Source organism: Canis lupus, chromosome 17 (genome assembly GCF_048164855.1).
Source record: "Canis lupus baileyi chromosome 17, mCanLup2.hap1, whole genome shotgun sequence".
Taxonomy (NCBI): Eukaryota; Metazoa; Chordata; class Mammalia; order Carnivora; family Canidae; genus Canis; species Canis lupus.
The window spans coordinates 52589967-52611573 of NC_132854.1; the positions used below are offsets into that span (position 1 = coordinate 52589967).

At 35.7% G+C, this 21607-nt stretch overlaps 1 protein-coding gene across 4 annotated transcripts in view; it reads right to left on the reverse strand.

Annotated features, from left to right (window-relative positions):
- The window catches only part of VWA8 (von Willebrand factor A domain containing 8), a 353412-nt gene that overhangs the window by 287702 nt on the left and 44103 nt on the right, over positions 1–21607 (reverse strand). For 3 of the 4 annotated variants that reach the window (XR_012010082.1, XM_072782924.1, XM_072782926.1), the window contains 4 exons: positions 21419–21529; positions 5077–5244; positions 880–1044; positions 515–564 (listed from right to left, as the gene is read on the reverse strand). Coding sequence is in view for 3 of the 4 variants with exons in the window: in XM_072782924.1 (XP_072639025.1) it covers positions 515–564; positions 880–1044; positions 5077–5244; positions 21419–21529 (494 nt within the window). In the remaining variant the exon portion in view is untranslated. Of the gene's footprint in view, positions 1–514; positions 565–879; positions 1045–5076; positions 5245–19011; positions 19122–21418; positions 21530–21607 lie in introns of all 4 variants that reach the window. The other variant, XM_072782925.1, reaches the window with a different exon arrangement.

The window sequence follows — 21607 nt, forward strand, 5'->3', positions numbered from 1 at the left end:
TGAGATTTTTCACAACCTGGCCCAAATTTATCCTGCCAACCTCCCCTCCCACCCTTCCTAATCCAAACCTGAATCCCAGCCACCAGGAGCTTTTTATAGCCTCAAGAACAAGGCATGCACTCTCATATCCCATGTTTTAAAAATAACTTCTTAGAATTCCTTACTTCCATTCTTTATCTGGCAAAAGCATACTCATTCTTTAGAACCCATCTTAAATGCCAATGTCTTTTTGAAATTAAGACGCTTACTATACAATATTAAATGAATATATTTCCATATCTTTAAACTCCACTAAGTCTTGTTTCTTGCCTTCAAGAATCATGTCTTATTAACCTTATCATTGGTACTTACCAGAGCTACTGAAAAATTCTCCAAAGAACAGTTGTTGAATGGATGAATTAATCAGTCAATCAACGTGCAAAACAAACAAATTGTAATGTTAAGTGTCCAGATATTTTTAAGAGTCTGTGTGTGTATGTGTGTCTCTGGTTGTGTGTGTAACTGAAATACTTACTTCTCAGCAGAGACACTGGCTCCAACTGAATATAACAGTTTAAGTTGGTCCTAAAATAACACAAAAACATCAAATCAATAAGGAATGTAACAGACTAAATGCAAAATTTTATAGAAACATTTCAAACTTTGAATGGACACTAGTAATAGCAAAAAAAAATCATTTCTTGATACTTTTTAATCCATCAGATAAGTAACACCACAATATTTTGTCTTCCTAGTTTCTGGAGATTTTCTTTACCTTATATATTTTTCTCTCCATTAACTAAGGAAAGGGACATACAAACACAGTAACATTTTTATAAAAGTAAACAAATATAAATAGAAAAGGTACTTTAAAAATAAGTGATCCTTGTTCATACATACCTTAAAGGGCAGATAATAAATATCTCTGGCCTGAAATCGAGAACGGAGAGGGGGATCTAATGGATTCCCAGAGTACTTAGGCACTGGCAAGCCCAAGGCAATGACTCGGAAGTTTTCACTAACCCGAACAATCTTCCAAGCATCCAACTCTGTTTTGGTATGATCCTGAAAGAAAGAGATCAAAACTTACAGCATAAATGATGCAGATTACAACTGCAAGAGCTGCCAGGCTAAGGACTTTAGGCCCTGATTGCTGAGTAAATCGGAGAACCACCTCAAAACCAAACTGTCAAGGAAGGGAGCAAAGTGAAATCGGGATCACGGTGCCAGGGAAGGCTCACAACATGAAGACTAGTGTTGAACAGTCTTAGTATTAGTATTAGTAGCAGCTAATACATCAAGGAACAAAGGCAATGTAGGTCAGATCTCTAAGCTGGAGTCATTAACACAGAGAAACTGAGTGGGGAGGGTAAGGAAAAATATACTGATTCAGACCAGAGGATGTAAAAAGGTAGTCCTAGAAGCACTGACCACTCACTGGTAGAGCAGAGACTGCCCATGGACCTCAAATAGACAACCATGGTTATAGGTCTATTTCTGCCAAGGTATATCAATAGTAACACCTAACAGGTATTGAAAAGTCACCATGTGGTAAGTACTTTTGATGAATTTTGTTCAGTTAAATTTACCAGAATGTAAATGAACATTTAATTCCTTTTTAAGGATGAACAACCTGACATTCAAAGGAATTCTATAACTTGCTCATGGTCCTGCAATTATATGGTGGAGTTGAGACTGGAAACGATACAAGGTTTGGTGTTACAATTCCTGGTTCTAGCATTTGGCGTAAATTCTAATGAAGTGACCAAGAGCATGTTATTATACCCTCTGACCCTCAGCTTTGTCATCAATAAAATGGGAACAATATCACCAACATTACCGTGGCTATTAGGAAAACTAAACCTGAGAGTGTATGTGGAAGTAACTGGTCCAAAGGAGGCCCCTGTTAGATGGCATCCCTTCTCTCTCTGCCTGACCCTATCAATGGCTCTTCACTGTCCTCAGCTATACAGCTTACAAAGCTTATATGAATGTGCATGCCCTCAGCTTTCAGCCTATCTTCAGGGGGTGCAGCCCATTTGACAGTGTAGAAACTCTTCACATGACACAACGCTTTTCCTGGCTCAATTCATGTCTGATTCTCTCAGTCTCAACAACTACTGCACACCCACCCCTCAACCTCCCTTCCTGACCCTGTGGCTCCAGCCCCATCTCACAACTGTGGCTCTCCAGATACATGCTGCTTCACCAACACTGCTCCACTTGCTTGAAACATCCTTTTCACTTTGCACAGCATAAACACAGGTATAATTTAAAGCTTAGCACAAACAACATTATCGCTAAACTGGACCCTCCCTCCATTAGAGCCATTTTTGTATCCTCCACTGCATCGTATGCAAGCTTTTATCATACATGTGTGCACTGACTTCTGTTCATTACTACCCCATGCTGGATCCAAGCTCTTGAGAGGACTTATTATCTCTTAAACATAACAGGACAAATCTCTGTTGATTGCATGAAATAATTTAAAAACATAATGAACATTATGACCAACATTATGACCCTACTTGAAGTAACAGGGCTAACAGTGATGATATGTCGCATGCACTAGAAAACAAGAGTCAGGATCTAACCCTGCTGAGAAACAAACCAAAAGAATCAAACCATAACAATCCTCAGAGAGCTGAATATTTTTATTTTCCACTTACCCAAAAAAACAATCATGATATAAATAAAATTTATACAAATGGAATGTATCTATTTCCATAATAACAAAATTCTACTACAATTGCCTCTATGAAATCATTAAAATTTTGAGGTATTCAGATTTAGTATGCTAGAAATAGATGAGACTTAAATGATGGTGTTGAAATCTTTTTATCACAGAAATTGTCTTAGGGTGGTGGTTTTTTGTGAAGGATCTTGCCTTCATATTCTATGAGATTTTTATGAGACAGATTCTCTGAATATAGAAATGACATTTATCAATGAAAATTAAGTATTTATACTAATATTTACATTGGGAAAAGACAATGTAGTATATCCTTCTCAGTAACAAGCACTCCTTGTATATACTAAAACCCTCTGCACCCCGTATCTCAAACTTTTGTCCAAAGTAATATGTTCAATAACTTTGCACAAAATTCGAACACAAATAAAGAATATATCACACTTCTCATTGTGAAGTAACTGCTATACTTAAGAATAAAAGGTCCCATATCTGAGTATTCTTTTCCAAATCATTTACTAAAAATGACAAATAGCTATAGGGGCAAATAATAGTTCTCTTTTAATTAGAAAGTATCTAAAGAGAAAATGTTCTGCCTAGCATCTACCTACTTTAAAAATAATATAAATGACTATTCTCATATTTATTCATATTACTTATAAAATATTAATTAAAATCTAAAAAAATTAAATAAGTGAATAATAAACATGTCTTTCATTTCAGTAAATTAACTCTAACAATATGAATGAATTTAACTTTTATTACTGCTTAAATCCTCAACTATCCTCTTCTAATTATATTCGTATGATATCCTCTTCAGAGAGATCCAAAACAAGACAGCTATGCCTCACAGTGAAGACACCATCTAGAGACTCTTCTAAACAGTAAAGAAACAGACTGGTGAAGGTTAGCAAGACAGGTTTCTCAGAAAACAAACTCACACAGAGAGAATGAAAAAGCTATTTCTGGTCCTGCCAGCCATGGAGCATCAGTTCAGTTAGAACCTCTGGTGCCAACATGTATTTAGTGCCTAGTGTGTCCTGGGCTTGTATTTGCTGCATCAAGAAGAAACATACAACATAGATTCTGTTCTTGAGTAATTTGTAACCACCTTGGGGCAGTTAAATTAGCATATGTGTACCTCTACAACACAGGTGCCAGAGAGACTCTAAGTCCTAGAATGCAGACTTGCCCTTTTGTGACATTACATGAAACCCTTCTCCAAAGCCTCTGAAGGGCCCCACACCCTCTTATTGTGGCCCTCTTTATATCAACTTGCAACACAGCATTTAAAGATCTTATTGTACTTTTTAATTCATTCAACAAATAATTCTTGAGCACCCCCCAAGTGTCAGGCATTGCTCTAAGAGCTTGAGATAACATCAGCGAAAGAAAAAAACTCCTGCTCTACTGAAAGTTATCACATAGTAGAGGGAGGTAGCAAATAAACTAAAAACATAGCAAGTAAATAAATCCTATGAGATATTAGAAGATGAAGGAAAAACTAGAGCAGAGTCAGGGAACAAGAGGGCAGAGGGGATCCTGAAATGTCAAATAGGCAGGTGAGAGCAGGCTTCACTGATAACAACATTTGAGCAAAGATTTAAAGGAATACAGAAGTAAGCCAGGCAAGTATCTGGGAAAACCATTCTGGAAGAGCAAGTGACTTCTGCAAAGCACTAGAATGCCTACCCAGCAGATTTAAGATATAGTAAAGAGAACACACTATCAGCTGGAGTGAAATAAAAAAGGACAGCAGGAAGTAAGGCCAAAGGAGCAGTAAGAGCTCAGATCAGACAAGACCTATTTTCCATTGGAAGACTTTGGGTTTTATACTGAGGAGAGGGTTAGGAACAGAGGTCTGATCTCATCTTTCCCACGTTTTAAAGAGATCACAGAGTGCTATGGGGGGAGCCAGAATGGAATCGGGGGTTGTTAGAAGGGTCTTACAAAAATGCAAGCATCAGATACAGGCAGCCTGGACTGTCAGAGTATCTGTTAAATATCTTATTCACTTCTGCCAATATCTACTGGAGTTTGAACTTCTGGAGGCCAAGACTATACTTTGCCCATTTGTCTTCCCTGAGCTTCTAGAAGCCATTAAGACTCTCAGTACAGTTCTTGGGAGACAGAAAAGGAAGATAGGAAAGGAGGGAGAAAGAGAAGAGAGCGTTAAAAGGGGATGGGGTGGGGAACAAATAGTTATTATACTGCCAAAAAAAACCCAAAAGTAAAAATCTGAGGGATCTTCTAATATGATCTGCAGACTCATGACCTAAGTGCAGCAACCTGCCACAGCTATGAGCCACCTGAACACTTTCCTCATTCCTATACAATCATGTCTTACAACAAATGGCACCATCCACAGCTTAGCTGCCAGGACAAAGGATCCGGATTTTTCTTCTTACTTGGAGAAGCTTGTCATAACGCTCTGAAGACATGAGGAAACGTCCATCTTCAAGCTGCATTTCCCTATTTTCCAGCAAGTTGTTCAAAACGGGTAGAACATTCCTCTCCGCCTTTTCCAAGCCTTCCAAAATAAGGGTTCTGCCTTCTGTGGCTGCACGGACTGCACACTATTGCCAAGAAACAAAAGCAATATGAGAACACTGAAGATGCCAGAGCATGGTCTCATTTCTCGTGTAATTCAAATTAAACTCGTGGTTCTTATTAGAGGGACCAGGAAACCAGGAAAGCTGAGTATGGAGATGTTGGTTTTGTTGTATCTGCCCCTATGATCTTAGGCAAGTGATTTTTCATTCTTCAGGCCTACTTAGAACATGAAGGGATGGGAAGAAAGGATCTCTGAGGCTCCTTTCAGCTGCAACATTTTAGATAGTTGCCCAGTGAAACAGAAAACCATAGCTGTTTGTAGCTGTTTCTGAATCGACCACAGAGTTAAACAAGAGAATAGATCCCTTAACTAGAAAAAATAAATGAAGCGTATGGTCCACCCTGTCTCTCCCGCAAGCTTCTTGCGAGGATCAAATAAGCTAGGTGAGAACTTGTGGGGGTGGGAATCATTGAAACAAGAGTCACCATCAAAATGAACTTGGGTTTGTGTACTGTTCAATGCTGACAACATTATAAACTTACCAAAACAGAAAAAGAGTCAGGTTTAACAGCAGACTTATTATAACTATAGTCCTAGAAGTCTTCCAAATAAAGTTTAAAAAATTAAACTTAATTTTTAATAGAATAATAAAAAAATAGGAAAATAGAAAAAAAATAGGAAATAAAGTAGACCCCAAACGGTGAGAGACAGGAAAACCAACCAAAAAAGTACTAAAGATGTGAAAAAAAAATTTCTTTAATAGATAAACCCTGAATAAAATCGAAAAAAAAAATACTTTTTGGTCAAAAATCCTTGAAAACATGGTTAAAAAAAAGAAAACCTCAATGACATTTCTCCTGTTCATTCAACAACAGACAGAGAATTAACATGCTAAACTTATGCTCTCACTCTCTCTATAAGTCTCCTTCTTCGGCCTCCATGGTACTGTCTTCTCTTAGAAAAACCATTTCTCTTTTGTCTGCGTCAGGCAGACATTCCCTGTAGGTAATGCAAGAATCACATGTTTAGCTCACAGTTCTTACTCTACGAGGTCTGGCCTGAATGATCTCACTTAATCATAAAGTTTCAACCACCTTTATGCAGATGATTCCCTAATCTTGAGCCCCCCCACTAAGCTCCACCATAGACTCATCATATGGTCTCAATTTAGACTCCACAAAACACCTCAGGCTCCTCTGTACAACACTGAACACATCATCCTTTCCCCTAAATTTGCTCTTCCTCCTGTACTTTCTATTTAAGATGGAAGTACCATTCGCCTATGCCAGGATCTTTGATTCCTATCTCACTTCTTACATTCAATTTATCACCATGTCCTGATGATTTAACTTCCTTAATATTTCTTTAACTCATCCATTCTACCCCCTTACCTCTCCCCCCCCCCACTAAGTCTAAGCTCCTCAAGTTGGCATATATGTCCTTTACAATATGGCATCTATGTACCTATCCAACACCATTTTCTGGCAATAGCTTAACTCATATGTGGTGTTTTTGCACCAATGGACTGGTTGTGATTTCCTCTTAAACATATATATAACCCTATAGCTTTACTAGAAAAATCTGTATTTATATTGACCCTTTTGCTTAAAATTTAATTTTCTCAAAAAAAATTTTAATTTTCTCCACAGTAGTTAGCCCAAAATGATCTGGATGTTTGATGGGAAGATATAAAGATTATTTCTTTTTTTTTAAAAGAGTTAATATCTAGAGAAATTTCTCAAATAGCAATACAATGACTTTCCAAGTGTAGACAAGAAAACAGACATTGTTTAATCAAGTATCATTTCAATAAAATGTTGAATTTTATACTATATTTTAGAATTTAGCTTATTTATACATTTTTATGAAAACTGCATTAGACTTAACATGATCACCTCATTTTAAAAATAAATGTATGCATAATCCTTCAAATCTATCATTTTCAAATATATTTTAATTATTTTCTACCAAACTAGCCATCTTGTGGTAGTAGCTTCAGTTTTTGTTTTTGTTTTTTTTTTAAGATTTTATTTACTCATTTATTCATGAGAGACACAGAGAGAGGCAGAGACATAGGCAGAGAAAAGCAGGCTCCCTATGGAAAGCCTGATGCGAGACTTGATCCCAGGACACTGGAATCATGACCTGAGCCAAAAAAGCAGATGCTCAAACACTGAGCCACCGAGGTACCCCAAGTAGCTTCACTTTTAAAAATAATGCATGGATATAAGTGACTCTGTATTTCCTAAAAAAAAAAAAAAAATTAGAATCTCATTTCTGCTAGCTTTGTAAAACACAAAGCCACAAAAATGGTTTCTGAGACATTAAAAATCAAAATGTAAACTACTTCTTATAAAAATTCATGTTTCAGCTAACATCTCAATTAAGCTTTCTTTCAAAAGAATCTATTTACTGCAAGAAAGCATCACTCATAAGAAGAAAAAAATAAATATAATTAAGAGAAATAAATATAATTTATAATTATAATTCAAGAGAAATAAATGTTATCAAAACCTATGGTAATATTCTTTAAAAGTTCTATCAATCTTTGTTACAAGACAGACTAAATACTGTATTTGACTTTTAAAAACTTCATAAAGATGAAAACACATGTTTTCTAAGATAAAACTAGAAATACAGATATCAAAATTTAATGGTTTCCCAACTGTGTGGCAGGGAAGACAAAGTGTAGACAACATAGGGCAACAACAAACACTACTTCTATTCAACTCAGATATATTTTGGTTTGTTTATATAAAGAATCTTTTCAGAGGCATTTGGAATAAGCTATAGTGAGAGATCAGAAACGGAAGCTAAATACATAAATAATTCCTTTCATCTACTCTAATGGAGGTAGGTGCTGTGACCATAAAATGGAAAAAATAGTGCAGATGAAAGATGATAATACTATCTAAAGACCACTGGAGGGTGGCCCGGGTGGCTCAGCGGTTTAGCACCTCCTTCAGCCCAGGGCGTGATCCTGGAGTCCCGGGATGGAGTCCCATGTCCGGCTCTATGCATGAAGCCTGCTTCTTCCTCTGCCTGTGTCTCTGCCTCATTCTCTCTGTATGTCTCTCATTAATAAATAGATAAAATCTTAAAAAAAAAAAAAAGTTAAAAAATAAATAAAGACCACTGGAAAACCTAACAAATGCCGCACCTCTTCTCCAGAGTAAAACACATACATGCAGGTATATGTATACAATGGAGACCTCAAGTTAATAACCTTACTAGTAAAGAATGATAGAAAACCACCATAAAAATTCTTGTTGGAAACAAGAATCATCAATGGTTGGTAAAATAACTAGGTAAAAGTGTGATGAGAAATGGAATATTTGTATAGATTCAAAAATATCTCCCTACAACACATTTATAAGAGACAAAAGGAAAAATAATACAACAGTGGAGGAATCTGGAAATTACCGCCTTAACCAAGTGATCAAAATTAACATTTCCAGTAAAGAGATGTATCAATTTCATGTGCTAAATTTCTAATATAATGCTCTGAGACAGGTACAACACCACTTCTATGGTATTTTTGCTAAAAACGCATGATCTCAAAAAAAATAAAATAAAAAAAAAATAAAAATAAATAAATAAATAAAAACGCATGATCTCAATCAACTCCTGAGGGAATAGACAAGCCCAAGTTGAGCTACATTCTACAGGATGACTGGCCATGAAGAGAAGAGAGAGACCTGCTGGTAGTAAGGGCAACTGAGCTGGGACAGTGCAGCTGATGGCAGCCAATTCTTTTTTTTTTTTTTTAATGAAGCAAAAAATTGAACATGTTCCAATGGTGATGAGGAAGAGCTGGTAAAGGACAGAAAAGAGAGTGCATAATTATTGAAATAAAACTGAAGAATTTGCTACTTGATGTTGGAGATAGTTTGACCCACTGACTGAGAGCGAAAGTCGTAGGGTCTACAGTGTAGTAACTGGTATGCATGAATCAAGTTCTTCCATTTATGCTATTTGATTTAATCCTCATGACAGCCCTCTAAAGTAGACACTATTTTACCCAATTTTTCAATTGAGGTTATACAGCTTGAAAACGGCAAAGCTAAAAATTTTAACCTGTCCTTAAGTGATGGAGAAATTGAGTAGATAAAGAAACAAGAGGTCAATGAATAACGCAACCGCAGATGATTAGTAACTTCACAATCTAGTTTTACTAGGCGTTGGAATTCGTTATGCCTGTTTAAAAAAAAGAAAAACAAAATCTGCACAATACATTTCTATACATACAAGAGACTCCATTCAACTCAAACTTTATTTGACTATGTAGCAGTGCCCTAAAGTTTTCTAGGGGTAACTATAATCACATTTCCCCCAAATTAATATTATTTTTCAAGTCAATTGTGATATTATGATATGACCAAATATATATTTGGTCAGCAGTTCCTGCTGTAGAACTTCTAAAACTCTTGGAATTTACTGAGTGATGGAGGTGAAAGGGGAATCTTTTGTTATTCAAAATAAATCCCTCTCAAACATACCAACCGAGTTTATGCTAATGAGGCAGATCTTGATTGATCCCTAATAGCTTTAGGGTGGGGGATGGTTACCAGAAAAACCTACCACACGATAGAGCTGGAACATGAAGTCCTAGCTCCAGACCTCTAGGGAGAAGAGAGGCAAGACTGAGTAAATCACCAATGGCCAGTGATTTATTTAATCACTCAAGTCAATTATTGGAACTCCCTCAAAAACCCTACACAATAAGATCTGGAGAGCTTCCTGGTTGGTGAAGACATCCACATGCCAGAAGGGTGAGACACCCCAAATGCCACAGAGGCAGAAGCTCCTACACTCGGGACCCTTCCTGTCCTCACCTGATGTACTTCTTCATCTGGCTATTCATTTGTATCCTTTATGATATCCTTTATAATAAACCAGTAATTATAAATAAAGTGTTTCCTTAAATCCTATGAGCCATTCAAGCAAATTATTAAACTGAAGGAAGGGGTTATAGGAATCCCTGATATACAGCCAGTCAGCCAGAAGTATAGGTGGCTCAAACCTGCAGCTGGCATCTGGAGTAGGGGTAGCCTTAGATTACGCCTCTAACTTGTGGGGTCTGTGTTAACTCCAGGTAGTTAGCATCAGAATTGAACTAAATTCTAGGATACCCTGTTGGTGTCTGCAGAGAATTGGAGAACTGCTTGGTATGGAAAACCTACACATTTGGAGTCAGAAATGCCACGAGCAGAAACAAATCATAATAGTAGTACACTGTCAAATCAAAGAAATCTCTGGAACTGAGTAGCAGTGAACTAGTCTTTTCCCTAAATTTATGTAGGAAATTTACCCTTTGTCTTCATCTTTCTACTCTACTCTAATTTCTGTCTTTGACGATTACTCCTCCTACCCCCCAAAGACCAGTCCTTTTTGTACCTTGAGCTTAGTGGCATCCCCTCCCACCACCTCCAAAATCTTCCAACAACTATACCATTTCTTAATTGCATTTTCAACTTCCTTCTCTTCTACAAACATGTCTATACTTTAGGAAAACCTACAGTCTCCTAATACTTCCTAACATCCTCTCTTTATCTTCAAGCCCCTTGAAAAACAGTCCCATACACATTGCCTCTATAAGCCTTTATCATTCTTGTTTTACTGAAACTGCTCTCTTGCAAGCACCAAAAGTCAAACAGCCAAGTATCAGGTATTTTCTTGATCTTCATGTTCTCTTTTCCTCCAAGTATTTTCCTTTGATTCTCTCTGGTGCTTCATCTTCTATCTTAGACATTTACCAAGTAGGTTTTCCCTCTGGCTTTCCCCAACCCTTCTGACACCTGTACTCTTTACAAAATTAAAAAAAAAAAAAAAAAAAAGAGCAAACATTTCCTAAGGTTCTATCCTCAACCTTTTTCCATTTGTTATTTTATTGGCAAAGTTCTAACCTACTCCCACAAATTCTTACTTGTTGACTGAGTAGCCATTATATGGCAGGTGCTATGTTATGTGCTACATTAAGTAAACAGCAACAATAGCAATAGATGGCATATTTTTCATTTTCTTTATCTCATCTTTCCTGAGAAACATACCATATGCCCCTAACCATCCTCCTGAGCTCCATACTCCCATTTCCTTTTTAACATCTCCATAGAGGTATTCAAATTCAACATGCTAAATCAAATATGACTTCTATCCTAAACCAAACTCTCTTCCTGATGTTGATTTCAATTAAAGCCTGCCAATTAAAGTCTCATTGATTCTCTTGCCACCCAGAATTCATTACTTCTGACTCCTGAAACGACTCAAGTATAATCTCTAAATAGTTCATGCATCCATCACCCCTTCAATCCTCACTAGCACCATCTCAACAGGAGCCTTCCTTCACTTCCTGTTCATTTTACTGAAAGAGTCCATTGGAACAGGCACCATATCTACATATCTATTATTGTCCGTTGTCCTCAAGATGATCATATTTTACTTGCTGGAAGTTAGAGACTGAATCACACCATCTGAAAAGTCTATTCCAACAATGAAATCTATGATTATGCAATGTAGCTCAACTTTATTAAGAGTATTATGTTTTAAAATTCTTCAAAGCTTTTTTTCTTATTATTTTACACAAAATTTGAGTGGCAATGATGGTGGATGCTTTATAGTGCAAATGAATTCAACGATAAGAATATAATAAGAGGATTACAAATTTATAAGAGTGCTATATTTATTTTTAGAAAAAAAGAATGAAAAGAAAAAATTCAACATGCAGAGAAGGACCACCCAAGGTTTTTAACTTTCTTCCAGACTTGCCCTTTGGATATGTGGCTATAGACCCAGTACATACACGTAAATTAAAATGTTTAAATGCAGGCAAGAATACAGGCTAAAAGGAGAAAACCTTAACAAGATGCTTTTTGGTAATAAAATCTGAATCACTGAATTTACAGAAATAATACTAGTTAGTGGGATCCCTGGGTGGCGCAGCGGTTTGGCACCTGCCTTTGGCCCAGGGCGCGATCCTGGAGACCCGGGATCGAATCCCACGTCGGGCTCCCAGTGCATGGAGCCTGCTTATCCCTCTGCCTGTGTCTCTGCCTCTCTCTCTCTCTCTCTCTGTGACTATCATAAATAAATTTAAAAAAATTAAAAAAAAAAAATAATAATAATAATACTAGTTAGTAATTCAGCATCATCTTGCTTCCTGATTGTTCCTTAAAATAGTCTAAAAATGATGAAAATAATCAGTACTGCCAAACTTTATTAATACAATCTCATCACATTTGTAAAGAATAATGTTGAAAAAAATTTTAAAAAAAGAATAATGTTTAAAACTACATAGAAAATCCATTAAGTAATATATCTACAACATATTGTATCATGCAGTAAGTCTCTTAATTGGAAACGCTGGAGAGAAAAAAATTGTTACAGGTTTTGTACCCAACAGAGGCCCAAACATGTTACCCTCCCTGCATTGATGCCCCTTTGCCCCCTGTCTGCTCAGCATATAAGGGTGGAGCCATAATGCTGAAGTTTTCCTCGTTCTCCCATAAGCCTGTTTCATCTCCCCAACAAGAGTCTCAGGTCCCCAAAGGGTGAGAACCCTGCCTTTGCATTGTCCTGGTGCAGAACTGGCTCACAGAAGGCTTTTAGTGTTTATGGAATAAAAATGTAACAGCTCAATTAAAAGATGCTGTTATGTAAGTATAGGAAGAATTTTTTATATGAAGGATAATAGCTATCTATGCCCACACTTGTTATGAGAAGAGAACACGTTTAACTGTCAGCATGAATGACTGAGGCTATATATTTCAAATATTTTCTATACAGATTTTTTAAATAAAAAACTTTCAAATAAAGTAATGGTGGTATACTTTTCCCTTGAAATCTTAAAAAGAAGGGAGCACTACATACATATTTTATGTGGAATGAATATTTGTAATCGTTACTCAAAGTAGAAATTACATCAACCATAAGGATCCTTTCCTGCCCTTCAAGCTATAGAACTTCCAGAGACCTAATTTTCTCAAATAGAAATCAGAAAAAATGCAGCCAGATCCTTCTGGACAAACCATATCACAGCTTTAACAATCCAACATGCAGGCATGCATCTTTCAAGATAAAAGAGGCTGCATGACCTAAAAGTCAAAACCTGTCTAAGCCCCTGTTCTAGATTTGCTTCTGACTTGATAAAAGACCTTAGGCAAACAATTAATCTGGAGGTCTGTGTCCTCATTTACTAAGTGAGAATATCCTCAAGGGGTATTGCACAATGCCACTATTTATGAAAGAAAACAGCAAAAGACATTTAAAGCTATCAGATCTATTAAAATAGAAATTATTATTAATATAACCATGATTTAATGAAAATAGATTCCAAAGAGCTTCAAATGACTCAAAATGGCTACAGTAACAGCACCGAGGAAGCCAAAAAAAGATGAAAATAATTACATTTTAAGTTCATTTCAAAATATCAGAATAGGATCAGATTGATTTTTCATTGCACCACCACTTATCTGCTATTGGTAATTCAGGCTAGTTACTTTCCTTCTCTGAGCTTCCATTTCTTTCTAAATCTATACTACTTACTGTGCTTATCTCACAGATTCTGGTGAAGATGAACCAAGATAAACTCTGGCTCACAATAAACCTCTACAAAATGATTAGCTGTTATTACTATCAATACTGTCATCCTTGTAGTCCTGGTGGCCATCATCATCATCATCATCACCATTGCTCTTTCAGGGAAATAGCATATGGTACAAAGGACCAAAACTTTGGAATTGGACAGATCCCAGTTCAAATTCCACCTACTATTTATCAGTTGTATGTCCATGGCCCTCTAAGGCTCTGTTACTTTACCTATAAGATTGGGAAGTCATCTCCCTCCTAAGGATGTTCTGAAGATTAGATGCAATCACATAAAGCACATAGTACTATAGAGGTCTCAATAAAAGTTGTTTTTCTACCTTGATTTTTAAATTTTATTTTATTTCAAATTCCAGGATAGTTAACCCACAGTGTTATATTATGTACCCTGATTTTTTTAAAGAATTATGTAAATCTTTCAGTTAACATCATATGAGTATACAAGAGTTGGCCTGAGCAAGAGGGTAACATGGTTAAGGACCAAAGGCCTGAGTTCTGACTAACACAGAGGCCAGAATAAACAGAGAGAGACCTTCTCGAACTGTCCAAGTGACAATCAGAACATTTTATAACAATATGGTTGTAAAGGGTCTGGTGCAAATAACAGAATTCAGCCACTTTCCACAGCTTTGTTTCTTCTATACACGATGCTTTTTAAATTCCAAACAATTTATCAATGAACTTCTGAAATATAACTTTGTAATTTTATTTTTTTATTTTATTTATTCATGAGAGACAGAAGCAGAGACACAGGCAGAGGGAGAAGCAGGCTCCCTACAGGGAGCCCGATGAGGGACTCAATCCCAGGACTCCGGGATCATGCCCTGAGCTGAAGACAGACAGATACTCAACCACTGAGCTACCCAGGCATCCCTAACTTTGTAATTTTAAAAGTGGTTCCACGTGGAAAGTAGCTTCAGCATCCACAAATAGGATTAAGTGTACAAGTAAATGTTTTCCTCTATTTGCTAAAATAAGTAAAATGCATTTTGACAAACTAGAAATATTATTTTCTGATCAATAGCACTGTTATTTGATTTATTAGGAGTTGCTTTTGATGACCTATAATATTTAAGCAGTGCATTAAGAAAAGGTTAACCCTTATTTTTTTTCAATATCAATAAGAGAGAATCAAGAATAATCCCAAACAGCCAAACTGGGTGGCTTAGTGGTTAAACATCAGTCTTTGGCTCAAGTTACAATCTCAGGTTCTGGGAAGGAGCCCCACATCGGGCTCCCTGCTCAGCGAGGAGTCTGTTCTCCCTCTCTCTCTGTCCCTCCTCACCACTTGTGTATACTTTCTTTCTCTCTCTCAAATAAATAAAATATTTTAAAAAAGAATAATCCCAAACAGAAGAAAAGACATTAAAATATAATTCATTTTCTCTATTTTGTATACGATCAATAAACACTTTTTAAAGAGGAAAAAATATTATATAATTGTTTAAAGTGCATTTTTATGCTTAATATTAAATACATACATCATACATTATGGAACTGCATGGTACCATGTCAAACAAATTAACAAGATTCTAACGTGAAAAAAGCTCCTGGCTTAGGAAAAGTTAAAGAAAATCATTTGAACTGTCCCATCCTGGCTTTTTACTCCCCAAATTATCTTGAGTGTCTCCTCTCAATAAAACATTAAAACCAAAATATAATTTATTTGTGGGTCAATTTATATTGGTTCAAATTTGAGTAATGGAAGCAATTTTCTATTGACTTAAAGTCTTCCACTCTAGCTTTTTGTAGTCACATGGTAAAAAAGAGAATTAGTAAAGAGAATGTCAACAAATGAGGTGAGAAAAATATCAATGATAATTTACTTTTTTCAGGTTATTTTATCTTCTGAAGTAAATGAAAGTTAATGTGGTAACAAAATATCTTTTGGTCTCCTTATGTCTCCATGGGTGTCAAAATGCCAATCATAGAAATTTCTTTAACCAATTCTTTTTTAACAGCTTAATCTGTAATCCAATCAGCAAAGTAGTTGTATAATTTTAAATTACACGAACAAGTGGGTAAGTTTTGGCAAATATTTATATATACAAAACAGTGTAAATTTCCATTTTCTTTTTTTTTTTTTTTTTTAATTTTTATTTATTTATGATAGTCACAGAGAGAGAGAGAGAGAGAGGCAGAGACACAGGCAGAGGGAGAAGCAGGCCCCATGCACCGGGACCCCGACGTGGGATTCGATCCCAGGTCTCCAGGATCGCGCCCTGGGCCAAAGGCAGGCGCCAAACCGCTGCGCCACCCAGGGATCCCTCCATTTTCTTAACAGACTATACCTTACTTCATTGGTACCCTTTTCCTTTTCCATATCCTCTCAATTCCTTGATATCTGATAGAAGCAGTACGCAATAAACATATAAAAAAGATTCAGCCTGCTTAGTAATTTTTAAATGCCAATTAAATCCTACTAATTTGGCAAAGTACACTCAAAGAAATACCCAATACTGACAAGAATACATGAGGCAATCCTCATCGCACACTGATGAAAGCATGAGTTGGAACACCCTTTCCAAAAAGTAATTTGGCAGTATATATTATTCTTGAATTATTCTTGAAAATGTCTAGATCTTTTGATGAGTAATTATACTTCTAGTATTCAAGTCTAAAAAATACTCAGAGATTACATGATACAAATAAAATGATATTTAACAAAGCCTTATTTATAATAGTGAAAACTTAAAAAAAAACTAAATTACCAACATGGGAATATGGATAAAATGGGAATGTTAAATAAATAATAGCACATCTATTAGATAAAATACTGTATGGACACTAAAAATTATATTTTGAGGAATATCTAGTATCATAGGAAGATGCTTCTGATAAAATATCAGGTTTTTTAAAAAGCAGGCTATAAAATGTTATATATATGGTATATAATTTTTGTAAAAATTATTGTACATGATTAAATAGATATGCATGTAGGCATAGTAGAAAATAATATAGAAAATATTTATACTGTTGTTCTTGAAGGGGAAGAGAAAAGTAATTTTTATATCCTTCCCAATGCCCTTTAGCAATTACTTTATTATACTATCCTTCATTAGGATATGGTTTTGTTTCCCCCATTAGAACATAAGCTCTATCACGCCTGGGTGGCTCAGTCAGTTAAGTGAACGACTCTTGGTTTGGGCTCAGGTCATGATCTCAGGGTTGTAAGATTGAGCCTCATGCCTGGCTCCGTGCTGAGTGTGGAGCCTGCTTAAGATTCTCTCTCCCTCTTTCTCTGCTCCTCTCCCCACTCCCTACTCCTGCACCTGTGTGTGCACTCTCTCTCTAAAAATGAATAAACGAAATTAAAAAAAAAAAAAAAGCACTACAATGACAGGAATTTGTTTCTTTTGCTCACTGCACCTAGACAGTGCCTAACACACAGCAGTCATTTGATAAATATTTAACAATTCTCTATATTATATATATATACATGTATCTATAAAAAGCATTTATAATATTGTTAATCAGGAAAAAATAAACATTATTTTGAAAGAAAATACAAATTCCCTACTATAGAATTATTAACCTAATTCTAACCTTCAAGAGTAGCAATACAGGTTAACCTCTCACTTTATCATCAATCATCCTTAATCCTGCATGCAAATAAGTGAAGAAGTTGATAGTCATGACCCTCAACTTGGAACTGGGGGTTTTGCCAAGGTTTCCAGCTGAAATGTCAATTAGTAATCACTTGAATGTCAGTCACATATGCATGCATCGAATACACTGAACAATCCAAACTCTTTCTCCCAGCACCTACCACATGGCCACAGGCATTTTTTCACTGATGTTGGCCCACCTAGGTTAGAGCCATCACCTACTAGTGAATGATGATAGTGCCTCCCCCTTGATAATCAGACATCAAGATAAGAATATCCATTATTCTTAATGTTCCATTATTATGGTTAAGAGTATTAAACAAATAAAAGAAATTCCCAAATGACCAGATGGTAGTCAATTGGCAACTTCATCTATCTAGAATCCAGATGAGAATTATTATTCATTCTGAAGATTCAAAATAGGTGTAAAAAACAAATCTTTTCCACTGTAGAGCCCCTCTGGTCTTAACCGGAACCTACTTATTCTTAATTTACTTAAAATTTTAACAAGATTGATTATCCAAAGGAGAAATCTATCATCAAATGTAAATGCCAGTCATATTCCAGACAGTTTTTAGGTGCCAGAGATAAACAAGAAAGTTACATTCTAAAAAAAAAAAGAAAGTTACATTCTGGTGGGACACACAGACCATAAACATGGAAACAAAGAAATAATTAGGTAAATTCAGATAGTGATAGGTACTCTGAAGATCACATTGTGTAACATGATGGCACCATATATGTGGAAGGGGGTGTGCATCATCAGTGATTACTAAAACGTTCTGAGAAGTTATAATCTGAATGATGAGGAGGCGGGAATATATAGATCTGGGAAAAGATCATACCAGGCAGAGGAAATATTAAGTACAAGGGCTGTGAGGGCGGAAAGTGTTCGATCTATTTTTAAGAAGAGAACAAGGCCACGCAGCAGGAGCCGAGAAAGCAAGGGAAGGGGAGAAAGGAGCTGAGGTAGACAAGATCTGGTCCCGTAGAGTATTGCAGGCCTTATTAAAAGGATTGGATTTTATTCTGAGTGTGATGGGACTGCACAGGTGTAAGCAAGGAACTGTTGTGATCTCATTATGAACAAATAATAAAGAGCTATTAAGAGAAGAAAAAATATGAAAATCAGATACTATCTCAACAAACAGTCTGAAGTAACTTAGGAAAAGGACAATGTTCCTATACCACAATCACTGGCTCTGAAGGTGTCCGTGCATTACATCCTAAGTCACCGATGTTCATCATAACAAGTAGGACTTGCCAAGAAAACATAAAATATAAGATACTAGCATTGATTTATAATAGCACTTTAAATATTTTTTAAACTTTAAAATAGATATCATCCAAAAATATGCTTTTTAGAATGGCAGGGAGAACATAATATTACATAGCATTATCTAAATTATTTACTTTAAGAAATACAAAGTTTTAAGGTACCTTTAAAAATAGTAAGCATATTAAAAATAATAATAGTAAGCATATCAAAGTCCACTTTCACTTCCTCACTATTTGTACTGCAACAATCAATCCAAATACAAAATTCACTCAAAAAGTATGTTTTTAAATCCACACTCTACCAGAGCCAGTTCTTCCGGTGTCATTAAGTCTGTTCCCATCTCCTCTCTGCTACTTAGGCCGTAATCGTGGTTTTCTACGCCCTCTCCCGAGCTCCTTACTCTTGGTCTCACTACATTCAGAAAAGAAGTAGGCATTGTAAAGGTATATTTTCTTCCCATGTGTAATTAGAAATAATGTATAAAGTAAACCTTCGCATCATGTGAATAAAACAGGTTTCTTTAAAATGTACTTGTGTGCTTCATCCACAAAGGATTACTTTTTAATTGGAAATGTGAACTTCTCAGGTTTTCCACTACATAGTGCCAAGTGTGATCACCATTAAAGGTGGTGACTGCCAAATCTCTCCATTTTAAGTACATTTTTCCTTTTGTAACTAATAAGTAATCTATAAGACAAGGTGAATATCCCGGTCTTCAAAAATTCATTCACTCAGTGTTTCCTTTTACAATTATACTTGACCCCTGAATAACATGTTTGAACTGGATAGGTCCTCTTACATGCAGATTTTTTTCAATATAATACAGTACTACTGTAAATGTGTTTTCTTTATAATATTCTTAATAACATTTCCTTTTTTCTACGTTGCTTTATTGTAAGAATACAGTATATAATGCAGATAATATACAAAATACATTAAATGACTGTTACTGTAAGGCTTCCAGTCAACAATAGGCTATTAGTAGTTAAATTTTGGGGAAGCCAAGATTTATATGCAAATTTTTGATTGCTCAAGGGTCAGCACCCCTGATCTACTCACTGTTCAAGGGCCAAATGTATATTCTTTTAAAGTAATTAAATGTGCTCCCGAGGAAGCTTTCAATTTAGAGAGCTATGAAAATTCCTTCCTTGCCCCACCCCAGATTCTGGGTCACATTTCCCAGAGGTAAGCTCTATTAACTGATTCTTGTGTATCCTTCTGGAAATTTCCAATATATACACAAACATTTATATATTTCTCTTTGTCTTTTTACCACAAATAGGATCAGATTACATATGCTGTCTTGCAACATCACTTACATGCTTTCTCCTAGATTTCTTTCCTATTACTACATTCATCTTATTCTTTTTAATGGCTCTAGAGAATTCTACTCACCATTATTATTTAACTAGTTTAACTAGTTTCCTAAATATTCTTTTTATTTATTTATTTATTTATTTATTTATTTATTTTATTTTTTTTTTTTTTTGGAGAGGGAGAGACAAAGATGAGGTGAGAGGAAGAGGCAAAGGGAAAGAGTACCTTAGTCAGACTCTGTGCCCACTGCAGAGACCTACTTGGGGCCCAATCTCACAACCCTGAGATCATGACATGAGCCGAACTTGAGAGTCAGATGCTTAACCAACTGAGCCAGCCCGAAATTGAGAGTCAGATGCTTAACCAACTGAGTCCCTCCTAAATATACATTATTATAGTTTTCATTTATAGTTTTATATGATATCAAACAATGCTATGATAAACACCGTTGCATATGTAACTTTGCATGCTTTATACAAATAACATTTGGAAGAAAAATTGCCAGAAACATAACCACTGGGTCCAAATATATTTAATTTTTTCTCTTTTGATCAATATTGCCAAATTTTCTTTCAAAATTGCATCAACAGCAATGCTGCTTCCTCATAACTTTTTTCCTCATCAACAATGGACATTAGCAGATTTTTAATCTTTGCTAATATGAGAGGTAAAAGAAAAACAATAGCTCATTAACGTTTTCAGTTTTATTTTTATAAATGAAAAGGTTAATAAGCATCTTGTCATGAATTTATTAGACATTTGAAATCTTTCTCCTATGAGTTACTTATTTAAAATCTCTTTTTTTCTACTAGGTACTCCTAATGAAGAACAATAGTTAATATTTTAAGCTATTTGTTTGAAGAAATATTCAACAAGCTTCATTATAATATTAATAAAATATTATCTTATTTGGTAATCTGCACCTAAAAACCTCCCTCCCTACCCCCCACCCCCGTAAAAAGTTGTAGTTCCTGGAAGTATATATTTAATTTCACTATGTTTAACACACCTTTTTACCTACTTGACTTTTAGATCAAAAATACTTTTATAAATGTGCTAGAGAATTTCCTTTTAAAAGCTCCTCATCTCCTCTTCAAAAATTCAAATTTTATTTGCAAGTACTAGGAAGCAATTAAAAATTCAGAAATCACCATATTGATCTTTAGGTAACATTTTAGAACCACTCATTTCATCTACAGTTTTTTATTTAGTGCTAAACCAAGAAGGCATTTCCAAGAACAGGAAAACCAAAAATCTAAATTAAATCTATCTAAAGAAAGCACAGTACGTTATCTTTCACTATCACACAGGCTATATCTTTGTACTTTAAAAATCAATTTTGCATAGACCTGGACTAAACAGTCATGTGTTGGAGTGTGATAAGAACTTGCCTGATCAATGTAAAAAGCCGTCCCTGCTCGGATCTCTCGACGCTGTTTGAGATCGCTTTCAGTGGTGTCCCTTGACAGGGCAATGTATTCGACTTCCCGTTTGGTCAGCTCCTGCAGAGCAGAGGGTGAAATTGTTCCAAAATTTTAAATCAAATTCCCAACATGTGCTTTGGAGCCACTTATTCAACA